This window comes from Chironomus tepperi, unplaced genomic scaffold (assembly GCF_022539635.2).
Source record: "Chironomus tepperi strain 1889 unplaced genomic scaffold, CSIRO-AGI_Ctep_v1 contig_100, whole genome shotgun sequence".
NCBI lineage: Eukaryota > Metazoa > Arthropoda > Insecta > Diptera > Chironomidae > Chironomus > Chironomus tepperi.
Window position 1 is genome coordinate 182,750 of NW_027226222.1, and position 23,178 is coordinate 205,927.

A 23,178-nucleotide genomic window follows, 5' to 3' on the forward strand; every position below is an offset into this window, starting at 1 on the left:
TTTCAAATCATCAACGATTTTTAATTTTTCAAAAATATGATCTGCTTGAAGCCCTGTCTTCGAGAAAAATCGGCAAATTTTATAAACATACAGTCTGTAATTAATAAAGTTGAAAAATATGGCTGAAAAGGTAAGTTTTTAGAGAAAGTAATTGACTAGAATTTGAACAAGTATTTTAATTAACATTTTGAACATTTAAGACAAGTGAATTAAATGCAATTAAGCAAGAATTAATCGCCTTAAAAGATACTGCAACAAAGGATCGCGTTAAAAATTTGTTACAAAAGGAAATTAATAATATTGACAGCGAATTAAAGGAAATCCAGTTGAAGCAATTGGCTAAAGATGAAGCGCCAAAAGCGCCGACTAAGATTACTGTAGATATTAAGGTAATTTTATACATTTTAATGCTTAAAAACAGGATTACAACATATTTTGCAACTTATGTTATGCTTTTCAGGAACACGCATTTGATGAGTCAGACAAGTTTGTGAAGCTTTTTATTCCATTTGATGCTTCACAGTTAAAAGATGAAGATGTTCAACTGATTTTAAGCGAGGATTCATTTTCCTTAATAATTCAAACACCGAATAAAAATCACCGCTTCATTGTCACTTCCCTGCTTAGAAAAATAAATGTCGAAAAGAGCTACAAGAAAATTAAGCCTGATATGGTTTATTTATACTTGAAAAAGACCAAAGAAGGTGAAAATTGGGGATGTTTAACTACAACAGAGAAGCGATTAAAGGAAAGCAAAACAAAAATGTTTGATAAGAATGATGACGACGGTTCCGGAGATCCAGGAAATCAGTTGATGAATATGATGAAAAAAATGTATGAGACTGGTGATCCAGAAATGAAACGAACAATTGCTAAAGCCTGGACAGAAGGGCAAAACAAGCAAAGAGATTTCCCAATGTAAAATTTAAGAAACACACTCTCTATAAATTGATATATTGTATTAATTACATCCATACTTCCATTAAAGAAACTGAATAAAAATAACGTATTTGTAAAACTTGAATTTTTTATTTGTTTTCCTTAACAACAAAAAACGAAGTAAACAATCGAAACAAGCATTAAAATTTGCAATAATAACAGTCTAATTAAAAATTAATTTATAATGGATAAGAAAGAGCGTGAAGAACGGTTTGATGGCTTACTGTTTTCGCTAGCAGAACAACATCCTTCTGGTGTTTTAGATGTAAGATTTAATTAATCAATAAAATTTATTTTTTTATGCGAATCATGATTATTAAAAATTTAATAATTTATAGCTTCTTCAAACCATTGCTGGATTTTTGGCACGAAAAACTGACTTTTTTACAGGAGGAGATGATGGCGAATGGGAAAAAGTAAGTAATTAATATAATTTAAAGACGTTCTCAATGAAAGGTTAAAACTTCTGGATTTTTCTAGGTATTGATTAATACATTCAAAAAGGAAGGAGCCCAAGCAATTGAGGCAGCAAAACAAAAACGCCTCGAAAAAGCGGAAGCTGAAAAGAGGCGTCAAGAAGCAATAAGGAAGAAAAAAGAGGAGGAAGAAGCTCAAAGTAAATCAGCAACAATAACGGAATTAACCGACGAAGAAGCTGATAAGCTACAGAAAGAAATTGATGGCAAAAGTAAGAAGGAAGAGATCAAAGAAGTTTCAAAACCATTAGCCGAAGAGGCTGATGAGGAGTTGGACGAGGAAGAAAAGAAAAAATTGAAGCCAAATGAAGGAAATGGATGCGACTTAGAGAACTACCGTTGGACACAAACGTTACAGGAAGTTGAAGTAATTAATGCTGCTTATAATTTTTTTTATGCTTTTATTTTAATGTTTCATTTATTTTAGCTTCGAGTTCCATTTAAGAACTTTGCAAATTTAAAGTCAAGAGACGTATGCGTAGTATTAACAAAGAAAACCATCAAGGTCGGACTGAAAAATCAAACACCTGTTATCGATGGTGAGCTTAATGCTGAAATTAAGACAGATGACTCACTTTGGACGATTGATAAGAACACGATTGTGGTTACTTTTGAGAAAATTAATAAAATGAGTTGGTGGGATAGAATTATTAAATCAGATGAACCGATTTCAACCCGCAAAATTAATCCTGAGCCATCAAAACTGTCAGATTTAGACGGGGAAACTAGATCATTGGTCGAAAAAATGATGTACGATCAACGTCAAAAAGAAATGGGACTTCCAACAAGCGAAGATCAAAAGAAGCAAGACATCTTATCAAAGTTCATGACACAACATCCTGAAATGGATTTCTCAAAATGCAAATTTAATTAAAGAATACAAGCCTCAATTTTCATCTAATTTTATGCACCATTTGTCAAACTGATTTTCGGTACTCAATTCTTTTATTTGCTTAGATATATCAACAAAAAAATAACCAAATCAATAAAAATTGTAAAATTAATAAAAATATATTCTAGTTGAGGAATTCGAAAATTTGAATTCTACATGATATTCAGCACTAGTCAGCTAATGCTTTGTAGAAAATGTCATCAAGGGATGCCAACTTAAAATACAATTGTAAATTTCAGATTATCTTCAATTTATAGCTGGAAGTCATGACTTTGAAGATATTAAAAGTGTATTTTGATGATATACAATAACTGTGACTGGATTGCCACAAAGCAATAATCAGTGGTTCATTAAAAAATAATCTTCGGGTTTATTTGTGCAACAATTTTTCTCGCTGAGTTTGCAGCCCCTGAAGTTTTGTAAAATTTTGTTTTGTCAGAGTAAATTATTAGGAAAAAATTATTAAAATTCATAGAATTTGTGTTTAAAAAGTACTAAATTAACTCTAATTAACTACATATAATCTTTAAGTAGCCTTGTAAGTTGCAAATTTGGTTAAAACGTGTTGAATTATTACGAAAATTCCGATGCAAAAGTTTCAAATCAAAAGACCATATAAGAAAGAAAAAAAAATTAACAACAAAACGCCCAAAAATCAGACGATTAAATAATCTATTTGATAATAATCTATTAGTTAGGTAGAATCGAGTGATGTTTATGATAATTATATACAACAAGTGTGCGAAAATGTGGGCGAAAATTGAACAAGTTCCAAAGTTTATTACCACAAGAAAAAAGAGACTCAGCAAGTGATTCATCAGCAAAATATTGCATTGCATAGCATATACGATTTCTGCATTTTATTAACGTAGATTAAATTAGTGAATTACAAGTGATTGAGCATTTATCTTTATGGAAAATTGACAAGTGAAAAATTTTCTCGATTGATACCTTGAGTATTGACCTTCAGAATTAATACAGGCAGATTTTTTCTGTATATCCAATTTAAAACATCTCCCACATTATGAGCCGCGAGAAAAAAATGTGTATATATAAAAATTCATTCATCGTTAATATTGGAGTTAGTGATTTTTGGCTGTCTATAGTCTATACTCAGCTTGTGATCACTTCTAAACTTACATAAAATTTATATCTGTATGAAATTATTCTCAATTTAATATTGTTTTCTTCTTCCTCTCTCTCTCGTTTTCCTCTTTTTTCCATGCATTTTTTTTTTGATAGGATAATTAAGTTTTAAATATTTGATACAATCGCATAACAATTATGCAGGCCATCAAATGTGTAGTTGTTGGTGACGGGTGAGTTAGAATCTTTTTATTTATTTATTGATGTGCAATCTTACGCATATATAATACAACAAACGTGAAAGGGTCAAGTTTTTTCTCACACATAAAACATGAGTGACTGACGAACAGTTTGAATGAACATAAATTGTGTGTTTCTCGATGAATCAGCATTAATGAATGCGGCGATGACCCATATGCACTAAATCATAAGAATTGATTTAATTTAAATTAAATTGATCAAAATCATATTAAACTGAAAATGTTGCTAATGCTTTTCATCATTTCTATTGTCTTTAGTGCTGTCGGTAAGACATGTCTTCTTATCAGTTACACAACAAATGCATTTCCAGGGGAATATATTCCGACAGTCTTCGATAATTATTCAGCAAATGTAATGGTTGATGGAAAGCCAATAAATTTAGGACTTTGGGTAAGAATATACAATTCCGTGCTTGTCGTAAATATGACATCACTAATGACAATTTTTCATGACATTTCAGGATACTGCTGGTCAAGAAGATTACGATCGACTACGTCCTCTGTCTTATCCACAAACTGATGTCTTCTTAATATGTTTTTCATTGGTAAATCCAGCTTCATTTGAGAACGTTAGAGCTAAATGGTATCCAGAAGTCCGTCATCATTGTCCATCAACTCCAATTATTTTGGTTGGAACAAAATTAGATTTACGAGATGATAAGAACACAATTGATAAATTGCGTGACAAGAAATTACAGCCAATTACATATCCACAGGTAGAGTTTTTTTTATTAGCATTCTGAAACTTTTTGCTCATTACTTTTTATCTCTTTTTGTTTTATAGGGTCTGGCTATGGCCAAAGAAATTGGCTCAGTGAAATATCTAGAATGTTCAGCATTGACTCAAAAGGGCTTGAAAACTGTTTTCGATGAAGCCATTCGCGCTGTGTTGTGCCCAGTAATTAAGCCAAAGGAAAAACGCCGATGCACGTTGCTTTAAGCTAATGATTTTTCTACTTAAAGCCACTACCATCAATATTTCTTCTGTCTGCCTCTATGTTTTACCAAAATTTTATTAAATACAGTTTTTTCGTTAAAAAAATATGTCGAAAAGTCGTACAAAAATGAGAGAAAGAAAAATGAGAAAGAATCAAAAAAATCTTTTCATTCAATGTTGAAACAAAGTGGACATAAAGTTAAACCATTAACCAGTAACATAAAGTGTCGCCAATTTACAACACAAACTAATAAAAAAAAGAAAGATATTTGTAATATCATTTTTGCATAATGTAAGATTCGTTCTTTTGTATATGATGAACAATTGAAAAAAAAACATCCTTCCTCTGTCGACAAATTTTGGAAGTCGTCAAATGCATCAATTAAATGATTTACATATACACAAAATGATGTAAAACCTTTTTCTACTAAAATACATGTGTAACACATACAAATTAATGGAAACAGAAACAATGAAAAAACGAAAAATGAATTCTTAGAACATAATTTGATTAACTGGTGAAGCATGATGATATAGAATATAATGAATAATTTCTTTAATTTTTCACTTCTCTTCGCTTATTTGGTGACAACTATCTACAAGAAAAAAAAATTATATAAAAAATCAGTAATTAACTTAAGCTGTTAAAAAGTTTATATGAAGCAAAATGTTTATGTTTTCTTAACAAAAAAAAAAGTAATGTTTAATCTTCATTTCCTTTTTAATTTTTTTCACACGTGCATTTCTTACTGCTGCTTTCATTTATTATTATGTATAACAAAGGAATACATTATGAACGGTTCCTTATAGACAGTGATTATGCTACGACCGAGTCTCTATTTAATCATTAAAAACATTCAGAGTTGTTATCTGGAGTTTGTAGAGGCATTGACATTTTAATATCTCTTTAGAGCACTAGGAACTTAAGCATTGAAGTCAGTTCCTCTTACTTTTTTGAGATATTTACTAAAATATCCGCGTGAATTCAAATTAAAGTTGGCAACTCTGTAAATGCTTTTGTGATTTACAAGCTATGTACTCAAAAAATAAGTGAGTATGGTCATTGTCTGTTAGGGATTAATTTTATCATTTTTATTAAAATGATGCAAAGAAAAAAATGGAAATAGAGATGAGTAATAATAATAATCCAAAGAGGTAGTTCACAGATGACGATCCCAAACCTACTAGGCATCTTCATAGAAGAAATAATCTTTCTAATGAGTAGACAGCTAGACGTCATAAGTGAACGACCTCTTATACTTTTCCGTTTTAATATTGATTATAATTAAAAATTATGTTTATTAATAAAAAAAAATGTAGATACTACTATGAACTACTGAAAATATATTTGACACAAACATTTACCTAATTGTGAATGAATGAAACAAGATTAAATCATTGTCGAAAACTGTTTATTTCCTTGTGAGCTTCTTCCTTATTTTTATTTTATAAAAACATTTCATTTTTCATTTCATGATTATAATCAATGTATGTATTTAAAAATGGACTTTGTTCATTAGGATTGGGAACTTTCTGACTTTCCAAATAACAATCCAAAATGCAGTTGTCCTTATCAGTTAATCTAATTAAGCTATCGGATTAATAAATATAGTCAAATGTATCCGAAAGCTCGGTACTAATCATCAAATTTGCTAAGCTAATGGCAGCATATACATATGCTTAATTCTTGAGTATATATACATAGTATTCATTTTGGACAGAGATTAATTAAATGGAAAGTTCCCACTTCTTTAGAAATAAAGTATTTATGTAACAGAAAACAAGAAATTGATAAGACAAAGAATGCTTCGATTATTTTTAATCGGAACGCTTCAAACTTTTTCGGATGCTCACAAAGCAAATTATCAAAAAAATGACCATAATTTTGTAGTTAGTTGCTGCTTTATGCTTAAAAAAAAGAAAGATATTGGAAGAAAATTATTTTGATAAAAAGATGAAATTACAATTTAGAATGCTAGATCATTGAACAAAAAATGGTTCCGATTAAGAAAAAATCTAGCTAAATCTATAAAAAATTATGAATGATAGTGAAAAGTTTTTTAATTACTTTAATTTTTGTCAACAAAAAATATTATCACAAAAAAAAAATGATGAAAAATATTAACTGAAATTTTAACTAAATGTAAGAAAAAATAATCCACATTTTGAGTATTTTATTATCTTATCGACTAAAAGTTATTTTTATTTCAGTATTTTCACTTTTCTCTCTATTCAATAATAGATAAATTTGTCACTACAAGCTAATGGTAAAGAAGAAATCACAAGAAATTAATATAAGCAGGTCATTGTATCAACAGATGTACTCTCCATGTTAACTTATATCCATCGACACTTAATACATAATACACAAGGAGCATCATCTAGGCATTTTTTGATAACGCATTTCTAGCATACAAACAGCACTCGAAATTCCAATGAATAGGAGAAATGTCATGCATATGATAAGTATCGTGACTTGATGTCGCCGACGGCATATTGCTCGAGACTTTTTATTTTCTGTTTTATCAAATCCAGTAAATGTTATCACTAAGGAACGGAACAATGTAAGCTATTAAAAAAATGTCTACGAAAAATATGAGGAATTTACTAAAGTGGATTATATCCTTAGATGCTAGGCATTCGTCAGTGGTTTCAAATTAGACGACTCTAGCCACACCTGTCTTCAGCAAATTTTATGATATTTGGGGCTGGAAATCGTTAAACGTTATTTGAGAATGATTCACTAACTTTGGCTATGGTCACGTGATCCCAGAGTTCAAAGTCAACTCGAATTTTATATAGTGTCGAGTCAACTTCGAGCTATGCATGATTCAATAAGCAAACCTATCTTTTCCTGATATGTGTCCCATCTATACCTATAATCCACTTTAGTGAAATTTATTCATACTTACCCGTAAAATTAGTATTTGTCGCAGTACTCGAAGTCGATATTTGATCAGGTTCCTTTTTCTTTCTATGATTTTTTGATTCCGAATTATCGATCGCCAGAATGTTTTTGATATTTTCTAGCATTTGCTTCCTGTAGAGATTATCACTTGTGTTGTAAATTTTATTACTGTTAACATTGTCAGCATTTCGGCTATTAAAGTTTTCCAAATTTTTGACACTAAGCAGCAGTGAATTTACGCTCTAAAATGGAAAGTGAGTTTTTTTCATGTCATGCAAATCTACTTAATCAATATTGATGAGTCTTACATGATTGCTTTGATTACTCGCTGATGATGATGATGAAGAGCTTTGAGTGGCTGTTAGATTAGCTTTTCTTACTTTATGTACAAAATACTTTTGACTTCCTTTTTGATGTGTCGATGGCTTTTTACCATCTTCTTCATTAAATGTATTCGCGTTACTTTGTTCATCCCACTCGCTTTCGATTTCTACTTTGCAAATATCATCTGTATGTTTCCCATGCCTTTTCTGGTTTAATAAATTTGGTGAGAATTCTCTTGAACGGCTTATACTTGATGCACCGGACGAGGAAGAAGAATTTAATGACGCACGTGGAATATGTAATGAATATAAATTTTTGTTGCTGCTGTTTATTTCTGCGATTGCTTGATGCATTTCTAATGAAAAAAAAAAATTTAAAAATAAAACAAGTGATGGCATGAGCATGTATACTCAACAAGTGTATATTTTTATGCATTTTAACTTTGTAACTATGATTAACCAGATATAAAAGATACAGAGTCGAAGAAAAAAATTCCACAAGCCATAACTGACCTTTGGTAACAAAAAATTATTGCCTACAACGTTGTAGTTGATTTGGGTCAATGGATCATCAGTAATCATAATTTTTGTATGTTTTATGGAAATTCTCAATAATATATCCAGCCATTATATCTTGATTTGCAAAAATTGCTTACTAATATCACATTATAATACATCCAGTCAAAATGTACACAACCCGGACACTTATTATTCAAAAAACATGCTTAATATTTGAATATTAAGGTATTGCATAAGTTTCGTCTTAACATCAACTTGTATTTATTTATAAAAATATAAATATTTAGATATGATTGATTTTTCCAATAAGCTCATGACATTCAACTGCAACTTCTTCGACCTTTCTTCCAATAAAGAAATTTGACATGTCATGACCATCGAGGATTTATTTATAAAAGTAATGATGTTATTTTGAGGCATTAGCTGGCTTAATGATAGCAATAAATACTAACGAATCTATCGAAGATGACATTCAAAGAAGAAGATTAATCACTTTTTTATGCATTATGATAATTTTGAAGATCAAAAATAATTCACATGGATGTTTCTAGATGGCAAAAAAAAAGTTTTATTAATTTACATTTTTATGACTAACTTAAAAACGTTAGAGAATATTTTTGAATTTATTCGTCGTAGAACTTGTAGAACTAAAAAGCGCGGGAAATGAAGAAGTAGACATTTTTTATTAGAAAATAAAAACAGAACATTGTGTAAAGAAAAATAATATTTTTTTGTGAATTTAATTAAGGAAATAGTCAATAAAATGCCGGCAGTAATAATTAAAAGTCCAAAATCACTTAATGAATATATGATGCTCGAAGTGCAAGGAGATTTAGAGAGTAGAAATGAATCAGTGAATGCTGGAGGAAATTTTGTCGGTATGAAAATATTTAATTAATGAATTTCTAATTGCTGTAAAGCTTTTGTGAAACAAACATTGAATGACTTTTTATTCAATATAGGAGATCTGATATATAATAAATATGGACATCCAGTAAGTATTTCTACATGTTTAAAAATTGCATTGATCTTTTTAGTAAATTATACTTTGTGTTGAAAGATCATTTAGTATTTTTAATGTACGGTAATTAACTTTAACCTTATTACTCTTCTTACTCTTTAATTAGGTATTAATTATTGGTCATCATATTCTCTTTGGAAAAGAAATCAAACTTGAAAAGCCGTTGGCTGTGATACAAAAGATTCCAAAACAATTAAATAATGAGGAGGAAGAGGAAGAAGAAATAAGGTTTGATGAAACGATTATAAATGACAGCCAACCAAACGTATCCCTTTCAATACTCGATACAACAGTCAATGTCGAAAATAGATCAAAGCCACAAGTTGAATATAAAGTTTTAGCACTAATTAAGAAAAAGCTTTTATTCAATCAACGTCCTCGTCCTATTATTTCAAATGTACCCAAAACCAATTAACTTATTTTCTAATAAATTTATGTTTCCTTTAAATGAACTTGCTTAAGCATGATGGAAAATTTCAGCAATATGGGAAGTTTAGTAATCAAATTTTAATTTTACATCGTTGACAAAGTTATGGACAATTCAACCATAAGAGACAGATCTCATTCAAAAATCAAAAGTATAAAATTGAAATAAAATATCTCAAATGTCGTTGTTAAATGCAAACTCGTATTTATAAAGTACGATCATAAAGATTACTAATGTGGGACAACAGACAGCAAATTCAATTTATTTTCCGTTTCTATAAACTTATAATTAAATGAAATTTAAATTTGCAATAGACATCATATGTCTGTTGCTCAAGAAATTTAAATTCTTCTCATAAAAATCTAAGTGATGGATCTTCAATACTTTTGGCTAATGATCAATAATGTTCGCATTGAATTTTAAAAAGTCTTGATGGCCAGTTAATAAAATCATGCTGCATGCTGTTGAAAGCAATAAAGTTCATGCTGATCCACGTATAAGCATAGTATTAGAAATTTGTGATGAAATTTTTCTCAATGAAGTTTTTGCTTTATTTTCTATTCAGCATTAAAGCATTTCTTAAATCAATTAACCTTATTTCTGTTTTAATAAATTTAATTTGCCATTTTTGCGAAATGCACTAAATTCATAAATCTTGTCCATACAATTTATTACGATTTCATGCGTGCTGTGTGTGGATAAATGAAAAATGCTTAATGGCAGTACATTAGGAAAAAAATTATGAAAATGAAGTTCAAACATTCATGCAGGTAAAATGTAGGTGAACTATTGTGAATTGCATAATCTCAGCCAATAACTGCACCGTGAGACATAGTCATATACATATTAATATGGGAAGATTTGAATATTTGAAGGTAACAGGAATTCCCTCACGTTTCGACACTGTTTAACATTCCAAACAATTTATAAACAAAACACGACGCGATGATGGAACGAAAGAAATCAAACAGCACAGAAAGTAGGTAAAATTTACCGGTCATTGCATAACACTTTCTCGATCTTCCGATTCATCTCGTATTTATTCATATCATGCACTAAAAATCGCTACGATTTTATCTAAGCTTATTTGTAGATGAAGTGGAATGAGACCATTATACAATAATTAATCTATCATAATCACAAATGTGTAGGCATCGTAAAAATGGAAATCATCTGTCTGAATCTTTTAAATAAATTTAAAAGTGCAAAATTAAATAATGTAGACACTCAAAAATTTGATTTGGTCAATCTGAGTGGCTGGATCCTCAATATGGACAATGTTGATTGTTTAAAAAAATGTAATATAAAGGAGAAATATCGCAAATTTAAGGACATAACTTGTGAACTAATTCAATATAATTTCAATCTGAGTTGCTAGGATGACGTCTAACATTAGGTTAGTCTATCAATTGACAATCAGGCTAATAAGGATTTGTTAGAATTATCAAAGACTAATCTTAAGTATCCACACCTTGTTTAGAAGCTGTTTTATCTTATTCAGCACCAATGTCATGCATGATAAGTTTAAATAAATAACAATATTGTTAATATTTATCTACTGCTTGCCTCACTATTTATATCGTGTTAAATAGGGAATGAATAACAAGATGATTTTGAAATTGAATCAGACGTGCTAATTCCTCTATCTAACGTATTTAAATGCTTCTTCTCTAATATAAATAAATTGCGATAAAAGTTCAATGATAAGCAAAATGACGACCTTATTCAGATGACGACAAGGAAGTTTGTCGATTCTGCGAATTTGTAACTGGTTTTAGCTATCAAAATATTAGCATAAATTATGAAATATTTTTAACATGCTGGATTTCTTTATGAATTGAGTATGGGAAAATCCGCCAAGTTCAAAAAGTGCCAACATTTGGTTTTTTATAAATTTTTCTTTAAATCAGCACTTAGAGTAACATTAAGGTATTAAATCAAGTGTATCAACAACAAATTGACAACTTTTGGTGCTTTTCTGATGCTATAAATCACTTAATAAAGAGAAATTTTGATTTTTCTTGCGTTAATCGATCCTGCATCGAAAAAATTATTTTCTAAAAAATTAAAAATTAACTTAATTAGTTACCTAGACGGTATAAGTTGCATTAATTTACGTTTCTGAATTTAAGTTTTATCAATAATTGTCATCTGTAAGTAAGTTAACTTACTTAATAAGACAAAATTAATAAAAAAGTAGCGTTAATCGATCCTGCACAACCGATTATTACAAATCAAATTTATGAAAATTTGGATTGTTTACAAAATTAATTTCACTTAATTAATGATTCGAGCATTATTTTATTGCGTCTAATAGTTGAATTGTGTGAGCTGATCTTGTATAAATTATATTTTGAATGAGAACTCCGCCTAAAAACGTCTCAAATTAGTTTTTGATGTAAAATTTAACGAATTTTTAGTAGTTCAAAAAAAATAAGCAAATTTTTCCAGTTCATGCTTTTAGCGGATTTTCCCGTATATAGAATTGGCAAATGTTTGAAGAGTAAATAAAAAGAAATTTGGCGGATCATTGTTTGTTAAGGCTATAGATCTTGACATTTTTGAGTAGAATCTCTCGAAACTTTTGTTAAATCTTGACGGATCTTGACCAAGACTCAAGTTCACAATAAAAAATTAATCTGATTTTTGCGAGATAATCCTCAAGAAATGAGTTCATTAAAGATGTAAGTAATAAGAGAATTAAACTTAACCAAGGAAAATGTATTCACAACAAAACGTAAGTAAGTAGTCACTTGAATGTTTATGACCTCAATCTGATAAAAATATCCGAATTTTTTACCACGATTTTGCTACTGTTTTTAATGCGTAAATAAAAATATTAGAAACAGTAAATTCGGCTTATAAGTGACAGACATTAAAAAAATTATTTTGTATTAAATCTATGTCATTCTAACTAAATAAAATTAGAAAAATTATCTGAGAAAGTAATTAGTACAGTCGGGTACAGTCTGTATATTCTCCAACTGGAATTGAGTAAATATAGTGACCAACTGACTGGAAAAACTAAATTGTCGTGCATCGATTCAAAAAAAAAGAAAAAGAGAATAATAATAACAATAATAATAACCCTGAAGAAACTCTACTATTGTTATGCCTGTATCTCCTCCCAAAGACAAAAAAACACTAGTAAACTCGATAACGAGCCAAACGCCAAAATCAAGTGCCAGAAAGCACTTTCAATTAACACCAGAAGAGGATATCGAGCCCAAGAAACATTGCCAGAATATGTCACTGACCGAGAGTGATCTCAAGGATTTCATGAAGGAGATGAAAGATCAAATGATGATGATGAGCCAAAAAATTGATGAGTTGTCAATGAAATTTGAGACTAAAATCGATTCACTGATGTTGGATATTAAGAAAGTGAAAGAAGAATTTGTTGAGGTAAGAGCGGAGGTGCTTGAGTTAGAGGAAGGGAACGCTGAAATGAAAATCAAATTTCTTGCACATGATAGACAAATCAACATACTAAATCAAAAAATGCTGGAAAACCAGCTGACAATGGTCAATATAGCAACAAAAGTGGAAGAGGAAAAATTTCTCGATCAACTGAATAAATGGTCCAGCAATATCCTCCAAGATACACTAATGAGCCACAATCTTTCGTGGAACGAGAAATACAAGTCCAAGTCCGCAAATCTGTACTTTAACTCACTGTCCGATAAAAAGAAATTCCTGAATTTCCTAAAAAGTAAGCAAAAAGATGCCAATGATAAATTTGTGCCAATCCTCAACGAAAACATATTCTCATTAGAAGAATCGGATGTCAACAGAGCAAACGCAATCGAATTTCGAACTCCAATGACCAAACTCAATCGCGATATCTTCAACAAAGTACGAGCTGCCAAGAAGAAGAATGCCATAATTGAAGGAGTGTGGCTATCAAATGGAAGTGTAAAAATCCGCATCAAAAAATTGAAGCCAATCCAGATCACTGATACAGAGCACTTAGATGAAATCTTCAGCGTATATAAAATTGAAATATCTCAAAAATAGTCAGTAAGTCACCTCATATTATAGTAATTTCTTTTTCTGTTCCAACTGTGTCCTTAATAAACATGAACTTAGTAACTAAAACAAAAAAAAAAGAAAGAAAAAAAAATAACAATGATAATAATAACTACATATGCAGTCCCGTTTATGAAAATTCCGCTGAAAGTCCACCATGATGAATATTTATTCGGTCGCAAATGAATTATCCTGTCCGACGTGAAAATTAGAAGAATATTTTGAAAAAAATATTTTGTTTTTTTTTTTGAAAATACTATGTAAATAAACTGTTAGAACATGTACTAAAGTTAAAAAAGATTTGAATTCAAATTTTTTAGAGACGTTACAAGACGGTTAAACGTTTTTCTGTCTTTTTTTCGGGAAACACGAACATATTCATTTCTTTACACAGTAAATTTTTTTGTTTTCTTTTCTTTTGTCTCCATAATATGATCTATCTTAAAAAATGCAATGCTCTCTAACTGTATGAATCCATGAAAAAAGTGCTCGTTTTGAGATTGAAAATCTATTCGATAACATAAAAGACATTATCGCGGTAACAAGCACGCCGTTAATTTTTCATTAGGTCACTGACGAAATCGTGTAAATTAACGGTCAAAAATTGCCCTAATGTAACAGGTATCAGATGGGAACATGGAAGTTGGCTCGAAACTATACTTGTTTACCAAATTTGACTCCTGCTTATGTATGTAAGCACATTATGAGCAATGTAATGCGAAAGCATTACGAGTGCAAAAACTCGGGAATCGTGATTTCGGAGTCTATTTATTTCGTGGCGAGTAAAGTACGACTTTATCCTTCATCTGGTCAAATGACGAAATCGTGGAAGATAATGGTAATAAGTACAGAGGGCAATGATCTTGTTAGAGTTGTTAACCGAGAAAGCTGCCTTGAAGTGACTATCGTAACTAACGCTCAGATACTGAATCAAAAAAACCTACTTGTATTAAATGTGAGAACGTTTAAAGTACTTTATTTGCATAACTTCGTTTCCAATCGTAGACAAACAACAACGTAATAAAATTAATAAAAAAATAAAAGAAAAATAGTTAGAGATCATATTGCAATCATCAATCAATAAGACAAAAAAAAAAAAAAAAAATCATATTTAGTCATGTTCTTACTATTCGCCAAATCTTTCAGTGTACATTCATCATCGGAAATGTAATGTAGTTGTTCATATTTATATACATAAAAAAAAAAAGACAAATACAGATAATGTAACCATGATGTCCACTCTCTATGGATAATTTTTCTTTTCCTTGCTCTGTCATTGAATTAATTAAATTAGAATGAACGAATACAATAATTATGAATTAGAATTAACAATTAGCCATCACAATAGCATCCCTCATAGTATTATACATAAAAATAGCATAAATTGTCTTTACTTAAATTCACAATCTCTTAGAAATAGTCTTAGTGATCTGCAATGTTTTATATCTAGCTTAAAATATAAAATTCAAGTGGTTTTAGTAGTCGAAACATGGATTAAACCGTCAGAAACACAATTCTTCAACCTCCAAAATTATCATGCAATTCACTCTACCAGATCGAAATCAATAGGTGGAGGGGCATCTATTTTTGTTCTTAACGAATTTGATACAGCAAGTCTCATGTATGAAGAATCTACTAACAATAATAATTTCATTATCATCTCACTCATAAAAACAGACATTCACTTTGGGTTGTGCTACAGGCAGCCGAATAATAGCATTGATCAAGATGGAAGAATATTCTTAAATAAGATTGATTCTCTGCTAAACACATACAACAAGCTTTATTTTTTCGGAGACCTTAACATAAATCTTTTTGATACAACTCCTATTACTGAGTCGTATAGAGACATAATCAAATCAAACGGATTTTCCTTTGTCAATTCCACCTCCAAAGAATTTCCAACGCGTATTAATCATAGATACAACTCCAGTTCGTGTATAGATCATGTATTCACAGACATCCATTTTCATAAAAGTCCTATCATTCATGAAATGTTCCTATTTGACAATATAGGGGACCATAAAAATATTATTTTAAGCATACAACAGCCATCAAATGAATGCGAAAAATCAAAGCCAATCAAGTATAACCGTATCAATAATCTGAAAATTCTGAACTCAAAAAAACTTGAAAACTTAGACTGTAGATCATTTGAAGAGCTTATTACAAAAGTTCAAAATGTTATAAAAGAAAATTCAAGCCGTAATCAAGTTCATTTGCCAAATATTAAACCCTATGTAGATCAAAAGACACGAAAGTTCATTGAGATTAGGAATAAATTCGTTAACTTAAAAGCTAAATATCCGCATTGTATTGATATATGCACAAGATTCAAATATTATCGTAACATAGTTAATCGAATGATAAGGAAATCGAAAAGAGCATACTACGATAGAAAGTTTATGGAAACTCTTAACGACCCAAGAAAAACCTGGCAAAATATAAACGCAGTTCTCTATAATAAATCTCAATTTCAAGATCCGCCCTGTCTATTATTAAAAGAAAATGGCATCTCAGTCAGTAATCCGAATGCTATAGCTGAGCACTTTAACAATTTTTTTATCAACATAGCCAATGTTATTTCGCCAAACAGAATCTCAGTCACATCTAATAACAATCTACAATATCAAATTAATCATAGTTTTACGTGTCCATCAGTAACTGAAGATGAATTAATCATGATAATAACCAATCTAAAATCATCAAACGCGACGGATGTGTACGGGTTATCCAATAATTTCATTAAAATTCATGGGAAAGCACTAGTAGGGAATTTAACCAAATTAATAAACCAAGCACTTTTTGCTGGCTACTTTCCTGATGTTCTTAAAATAAGCACAGTTACACCAATTTTTAAAAACGGCGATAGGAAAAATAAGAACAACTACCGCCCCATTAGTGTAAGTCCGATAATAGGGAAACTATTTGAGTACACCATACAGCGTAGACTACAAGAACATTTAGACTCAAATCATATTATAAATCCGTTTCAATTTGGCTTTGTGAAAAACTCGAACGCTGAAGTCGCAATAACTCATATACTAAATGACATTTACGAAGGCATAGACAACAAGAAATCAGTATCTTTAGTATGTATCGATCTGTCGAAAGCATTCGACTCCATCAGACATGAAATATTGATTCACAAAATAAGCCAACTCCAACTTGATAATTTTTTCCTAAAACTATTAATCTCATATTTAGAAAACCGAAAACAGGCAGTGAGAATTGCTGATGTGACGAGTTCATTTATTGACATTAATGCAGGTACACCACAGGGTGGGATTTTATCAAACCCCTTCTTTAACCTATATATCAATGATATTTTTAACATAGGGACATATGGGAAACTAGCATTGTACGCTGATGATATCTCACTAATAAATGTTGGAGAAAATCCAGTTGAATTAAAGTATATGATGGAACATGACCTAGAGCTCATAAATAAATGGTTATTGAGTAACCAGCTAGTCCCTAATGCCGATAAGTCAAAGTACATGTTATTCCATAACAAAAAAAGGTTTGAAAAATTCACAGAACGGTCGTTAAATATTCAGTTTAATGGAAAAACACTTATACGCGAAGAAAGCATACAGGTCTTAGGCCTATTGATCGACGAATCACTGTCATTTACACAACACATTCAAACAGTAAAGGACAAAATTATATCCTTTTCATATGCTATTAAAAGAGTAAGAAAATTACTATCTGAGAAAACGGCTGTAGCCCTATATTATGCACACGTCCAATCGCGAATTATGTATATGAATACCGTATGGTCAGCAGCTGCCCAAAGTAGTATCAACTCCCTTGAAGTTGCCCAAAGAAAGTCATTGAGAATTTTATTGAATAAGTCGTGGTTCTGTAGCAAATCGGAGCTTTACAGCATCAAAATTCTTCCGGTAAACACACTATGCCAGATTAGTATATGCATACAGATTTTTAAGATCACTGCTAATATTCTAAAAAATAACGTAATTTTGCAAACAGCAGATCAGAGACACAGCCACAGAACAAGAATGAGAAGTAACTTCTTAATCCCAAGTACCCATACTCAATTTGGAAGCCAAAATTTTTTCATTAGAGGGCCGCTATTATATAATTCATTAACGCAGACAATTAAGAACATTTTTTCACTAAATTTATTTAAATCTAGAATCAGAGAATTCTTCTATGAGATGTATTGTGATGCTAATAATAATAATAATTGAATATCTATTTATAATTAAAAAATTTATTTTTGTAAAAAAGTCACCATGCAGCCACATAAATATAATTTTTAAGTTTGTAACACAACCACCAGGTTATATACAAATAAACTGAATACTAAAAAAAAAAAAAAAAAAAAAAAAAATATAAGACTACTTTAATTAACAAAAAGAGAACTCGACCTTGGTATAAAAAGGTGCTGATTATTGCACACACGATATGCAATTTCATCCAATTCTTCATGTATTTATGACATAGAGATTATGGCAAATGCATAAGCTGTAACTATGAATCAAGTCTTATGCAACTTTCATTCAAGAAAGAAGGATTTGATTGTTTTGTGGCAGTGTGGCAGTATAGCAAGTGATTTTTCATACCATAAAAGATCTGCAAACAAAAACAATCTTGTGCAAGTTTTTTTTATTTATTTTTTCTTATGACTTTATTTGCAAATGAAGTAAGCAAGTTAAAAGTTGAATTATTCAGTATACTTAATGCCTTTCATGAGACAATGAGGAAGAAAGACAATTATGAATGAATGAAATTCTCATTAATGCGCGTGTAAGTCGCAAATACTCTGTGGCTTACTATAGTTATTGAATTATTTTAGTCACCAACTACAATTCATAAAATAAAAATACCAGGAAAGGTCAATCGACCAATTAAAAATTCTTAAGCGAGCTCTCACGTCGTTTAGGTGATGAAATCCATTCATTATTCATATCATGTGTATCTATAGATTCACATGAAAAAACTCTTAATTTAATATTTTTTGGTATTTTGCAATTCTTGTGTATTTCATGACAGAAACTGTTAAACATATTTGGAAGTTAATAAACCATAAAAAGATTCTATTACGAATACAAAAGCTATAAAAATGTTTGCTGGGGATTTGAACAAGTTTGATCTTATAATTTTAACAAGATTTATTATATCTAACATACAGATGCATCATAAAAGCTGGTATTTAATTTGTGGACGGTCCGTTTATTGACTCGGCCACATTTAAGTCAGAAATATCATCTGATTCCAATATTTTTTTTTTTATTATACCTTGATCAAACTTGTTGGGTTTGTTCTATCAAAGTTTTGTTTACAATCATATGTATTAAGTAAGAATATTTGATGATCATGAATTGAAGTTAAATAATTATTGATTTCCTTAGCAGATTGAAGTCCCGAGCGGGAAATTGGAGCGAACTAAATTTTTCGCTATATTAAATCAACCTTCACGGTGCCGTCAAGGCAATCGCATCTTACTGATGATACACCGACTTAACGGTGTACTAGTACCAAAATTTGGCCAAAATTGAACATGCTGTGCTCGACAAGAGAGCTTTGATGAAATTTGACTAAATTATAGCAAAGGCTTTATTTTGATTTGTGATATCATGCTAACGTACTTTAGCCACACTAGGTCATGCTGTTCGAGAGTATTAATCTATGTAATGTCTCCTTAAAGGAGAGGGAGGTGGTCAATTTGTTGGGCGAAATTCTTGAAAGAGTTAGGCTTAGGTATATGACGACTTTAGACAATTTTCCTGAAAAGTTATCAAAATAAACTATAAAGGGAAACTGGAAAGTTTCAATTCTAAAAATTATGTAGCTCTATTTATTTAATTCGATGACGAATTTTAAAAATATTTGTCGACTCGAGTGTCGTCAAAAAATGATCGTTGAAAAAGTAAGTAAAATTTAAAAGATCGGGGTATAAAAATATGAAAATTCAAAACTATTAAAGTCGTTACATTTTTGAATTCAGAAAGACCGTTAAGTACAAAGAAATAAATTAATTTTGAATTTATATGTTGAAAATTTAACATAGGTAATAGATTTAAAAAAGATACATTAATTAAAATATAGTCGTCTAAATTGGAATATGTCATTTCCTAAATCGAAAACATCACACTTTAAGATGAATTTCAATCCAAATAATAAAACTAAAAATTTACTTGTAGGTTCAAATAAAAGATTTCGAAAGACAATAGCTGGCTGAAAATTAATTGCACCATTTTTATTTTCGAGTAATTTAAGCAGAATGAAGAAATTTTTATTTTAACTTATTTTTATATATTATCACAAAAAAAGCATAGCAAAAGAAGTGTGGATGGCAAACTAACAATAACAGCAGTTCATTGAGAAATAGTATGTTCATTATGACAGTTTGAGTTCAATTGTTTGGAGAGACCTTTTCTCACATTAAAATAAATAACGAAATTGAGATATGTGTTGGGTATGTATTTTATTTGTTTGAGTTGTGGCTGTGCTCAATGGGTATATGAGAAGACTGCAAAAAACGATTTGACATTTTCTGAGTCGTTAAGAATTCACATAATTTAATTCCATATAATTATATGGAATTTAAATTTAAAAGAAATTTTTCATAAAGGTTTGATTGCTTGCTCGTGCATTACAATAGCTGCAAAGTTTCTAATTCAACTGTTGCATCTGTAAACATGTATGCCTGCTGATATTACGTCAAACTTGAACTGACATGAAAAGTACTTTTCCACGAATAATAAAAAGTAATTCAGATTACTGATCAAGACAGCCAAGACCTATATATTCTTATCTTTACGCTCCACATAAACGCATGATTTTCAGTTCTTGCCTTTCTCTTCATGTTGAACATGAAAATGATCTCATTTAGCATAAAAAATTATGCATGCATTCATTGCATATTACAGAAGGTAAGATAAAAATAAATAAATAATTTCACTTTCATTCTTCACTAAGTCTTAGGCTACACGACGAAAAAAATATGAAAATCTTTTTCTTTAATCTCATGCACTGTCATTCTTGTGTGTCTTGTTGAAATCGAAACAAAACTTGTTTTTCAGCTACATATGAATTCTATATTTTTTGGACTTAATTTATTATTTAATATGTGGCTACAAAAAGCTTTACTATCATATTTTTTGGAGTAATTCCCTCAAATTCTCATGATACGTTTATTACACTAATTTGATCTCATGCTGGTACATAATCAAAATGTACCTGACCTATCTTACTAATAATTCACTACCTCGAAATAAATCGAGATTAAAGTAAATCTCCAATCAACTGCCTAACGATTATGGTGAAATATTTAAACTTGACATTTTTTCATTAGTGATCACTCGTCAAAATTCAAAGCTTGAACGAAATATAAAAATCGTACATTTATTTACGAAAATAAATAATTCACTATTACGTGTTACGTATTTTATGTTAAAGAAATTTTGCAACCAGAAATTTATTACCTTCCACTAATTTTTCATTTTTTTTGGTGAATTATTTTAAGTTTTTTGTAATTTATGGCAATAAGGCATGTTCAGAAATTTATTGATATGATTTAATTAAATTTTGTTTATGTTTTTGTTTTGAAGATTTTTTTCTTGCAAGATCTGTCGAAGGATTTCAATGCTGGCGATTCTTTTAATTCTTTTAATCAACTGTAATCAATTTGATTGCAATTACAGCTTTAAGAAAGTAAGTTTGTGAACAATATAAAAGATGTTGATTGTTTGATGATTGAAAACAGACTAAATATTCCAAAGAAGGGGTTTAAAACTATGAAAGAAAATTTACTAATTTGTAAATACAATTTAAATATCAAATGACCGTTGACTCATAACAATAAAATCAAGCCATATGAAGTTGTGCGAGCTTTAATAAAAATTTTATTATTGAGGTAATATTAATTTGTCTTCAGATATTTGCAGTCAAAGTTAATGGCAATGAACATAAACTTTAAATCTTGATAACTTTTTATTTCAACAGGATACATCCAATAAAATTTTCACTTTCAACACTCTTGTATCCCCGATCATTAATTTTTAAAGAATGGAATGATTAAATTTTTCGTCCACGCACCTTTTCACAAGTATCGATAACTTATTACATCAAGTACAATATTTCTTCAGTTATGCAATCCTTCCTTCTTTTCTTTCTTTCGCTTTCTTCACAATGAATTGAACTTTTGATCCTTATCTTTGCTTTATTGTGCTCTCACATGCGATTTATGATCAAATTATTTGTTACATTTATTTTTTGTGGTTCAATTCTTATTTTCTTTCTTGATCTTTTTTAAGGCTTAACCCAAAATTAATAGCTTTTTTCCACTTTTTACAACTTAATTAAAATGATTTTTTTTTTTTTTGCCAAAACAGCAACAATTTTTTATGAAGGAAATGTTTTTAAAATTTTATTTTGTGCAGCAGAACACACTCCTTCTCTTTAGGCTGTGTAGTCAATAACTAAACGTCTCTGCAGAAATTTAACATTAACAAAAAAGCCGGTGGCTCAACTGCAATAAAAGAAACTTCCAAAAAGAGAGAGAGAATCTGAGCACAACATTTCCATTCACGTTTTTGCTATGCTGTATCTGCTCACGATTTTTTTCTGCATATCTCGTGAGCACTAAAAAATATCTCACAACTTTGAATGTAAACAGTAATGATTTAATAGACATCAATAGGTGAGCTGATGAGATTATCTTCTTTATAAAGCAGAGAGGTACGTGATAATTGGCATTGCAACTCAATTTCGGTTTTTCCTTTTCTGTGTCATGTTCCATGTGATGGAAATTGCTATTGAATGTAATTCTCACAAAATGACGATAATAAAAAAATGTATTTTATTGAAATGAAGTGATCTTTTAATTATGATGGAACCTCATTGCCATATCTTATGAAACTTTTTCATTAGAAAACTGCATTAAAGCTAATATAGCTGAACTTGAAATAAATTTGAGAATAATGTGTCGTTTTTGAAATGTGGAACAACTTTCCTATACGTTCATGTGTTTTATAGCAACATAGTCATTAGTTACACACATGCTGAGCTGATGTTATTTCCATTAATATTATCAAATATACATAACAATTTATGATAATGAAGTTCATGCTAGTTCATGCAAGTAAAGTTCGAATCGAGTGAATATAGGTGAAACATTGCATAATTTTGTTGTGCTTCATTTTTGAGCATTACTGCAAAGATTAATGATGCAGTTTTAAAAGTGTAATTTAAATAAATGGGAAGAAACCAAATGGAAGTGTTAAATGTTTTATGGCCAATAAATTTATAGATTAAATGAATTTTAAAGGTTACTGATTTATTCCAAATTATTGTTAACATCCAGTTAATGTGATTGTTAATATTTTTCAAT

The 23,178-nt window shown here is 29.9% G+C and overlaps 4 protein-coding genes and 1 long non-coding RNA gene across 5 annotated transcripts; 4 read left to right on the forward strand and 1 right to left on the reverse strand.

Moving 5' to 3' along the window:
* Positions 1 to 46: 46 nt before the first annotated feature.
* On the forward strand, positions 47 to 1,024 carry LOC139087240 (calcyclin-binding protein). Its single transcript, XM_070635993.1, has 3 exons — positions 47 to 130; positions 201 to 389; positions 461 to 1,024. The coding sequence occupies exons 1-3, from the start codon at positions 119 to 121 to the stop codon at positions 920 to 922; spliced, it is 663 nt and encodes a 220-aa protein (XP_070492094.1). The 5' UTR covers positions 47 to 118; the 3' UTR covers positions 923 to 1,024.
* A 27-nt stretch (positions 1,025 to 1,051) lies between these two features.
* nudC (nuclear distribution C, dynein complex regulator) lies at positions 1,052 to 2,321 on the forward strand. Its single transcript, XM_070636170.1, has 4 exons — positions 1,052 to 1,204; positions 1,278 to 1,355; positions 1,420 to 1,782; positions 1,843 to 2,321. The coding sequence occupies exons 1-4, from the start codon at positions 1,124 to 1,126 to the stop codon at positions 2,287 to 2,289; spliced, it is 969 nt and encodes a 322-aa protein (XP_070492271.1). The 5' UTR covers positions 1,052 to 1,123; the 3' UTR covers positions 2,290 to 2,321.
* A 374-nt stretch (positions 2,322 to 2,695) lies between these two features.
* On the forward strand, positions 2,696 to 6,004 carry LOC139087377 (ras-related protein Rac1). The gene is made up of 5 exons (XM_070636171.1): positions 2,696 to 2,845; positions 3,550 to 3,626; positions 3,912 to 4,044; positions 4,115 to 4,369; positions 4,438 to 6,004. Exons 2-5 carry the CDS (start codon positions 3,592 to 3,594, stop codon positions 4,591 to 4,593), a joined length of 579 nt encoding a protein of 192 aa, XP_070492272.1. The 5' UTR covers positions 2,696 to 2,845; positions 3,550 to 3,591; the 3' UTR covers positions 4,594 to 6,004.
* Positions 5,986 to 22,160, reverse strand: LOC139087380 (uncharacterized). The gene is made up of 4 exons (XR_011544119.1): positions 21,885 to 22,160; positions 7,807 to 8,177; positions 7,503 to 7,740; positions 5,986 to 7,137 (listed from the first exon to the last, which is right to left on the reverse strand). It is a non-coding gene; the product is annotated as an uncharacterized lncRNA (long non-coding RNA).
* On the forward strand, positions 8,879 to 9,813 carry LOC139087379 (chromosome transmission fidelity protein 8 homolog). The gene is made up of 3 exons (XM_070636172.1): positions 8,879 to 9,218; positions 9,303 to 9,334; positions 9,468 to 9,813. The coding sequence occupies exons 1-3, from the start codon at positions 9,104 to 9,106 to the stop codon at positions 9,774 to 9,776; spliced, it is 456 nt and encodes a 151-aa protein (XP_070492273.1). The 5' UTR covers positions 8,879 to 9,103; the 3' UTR covers positions 9,777 to 9,813.
* Positions 22,161 to 23,178: the final 1,018 nt, after the last annotated feature.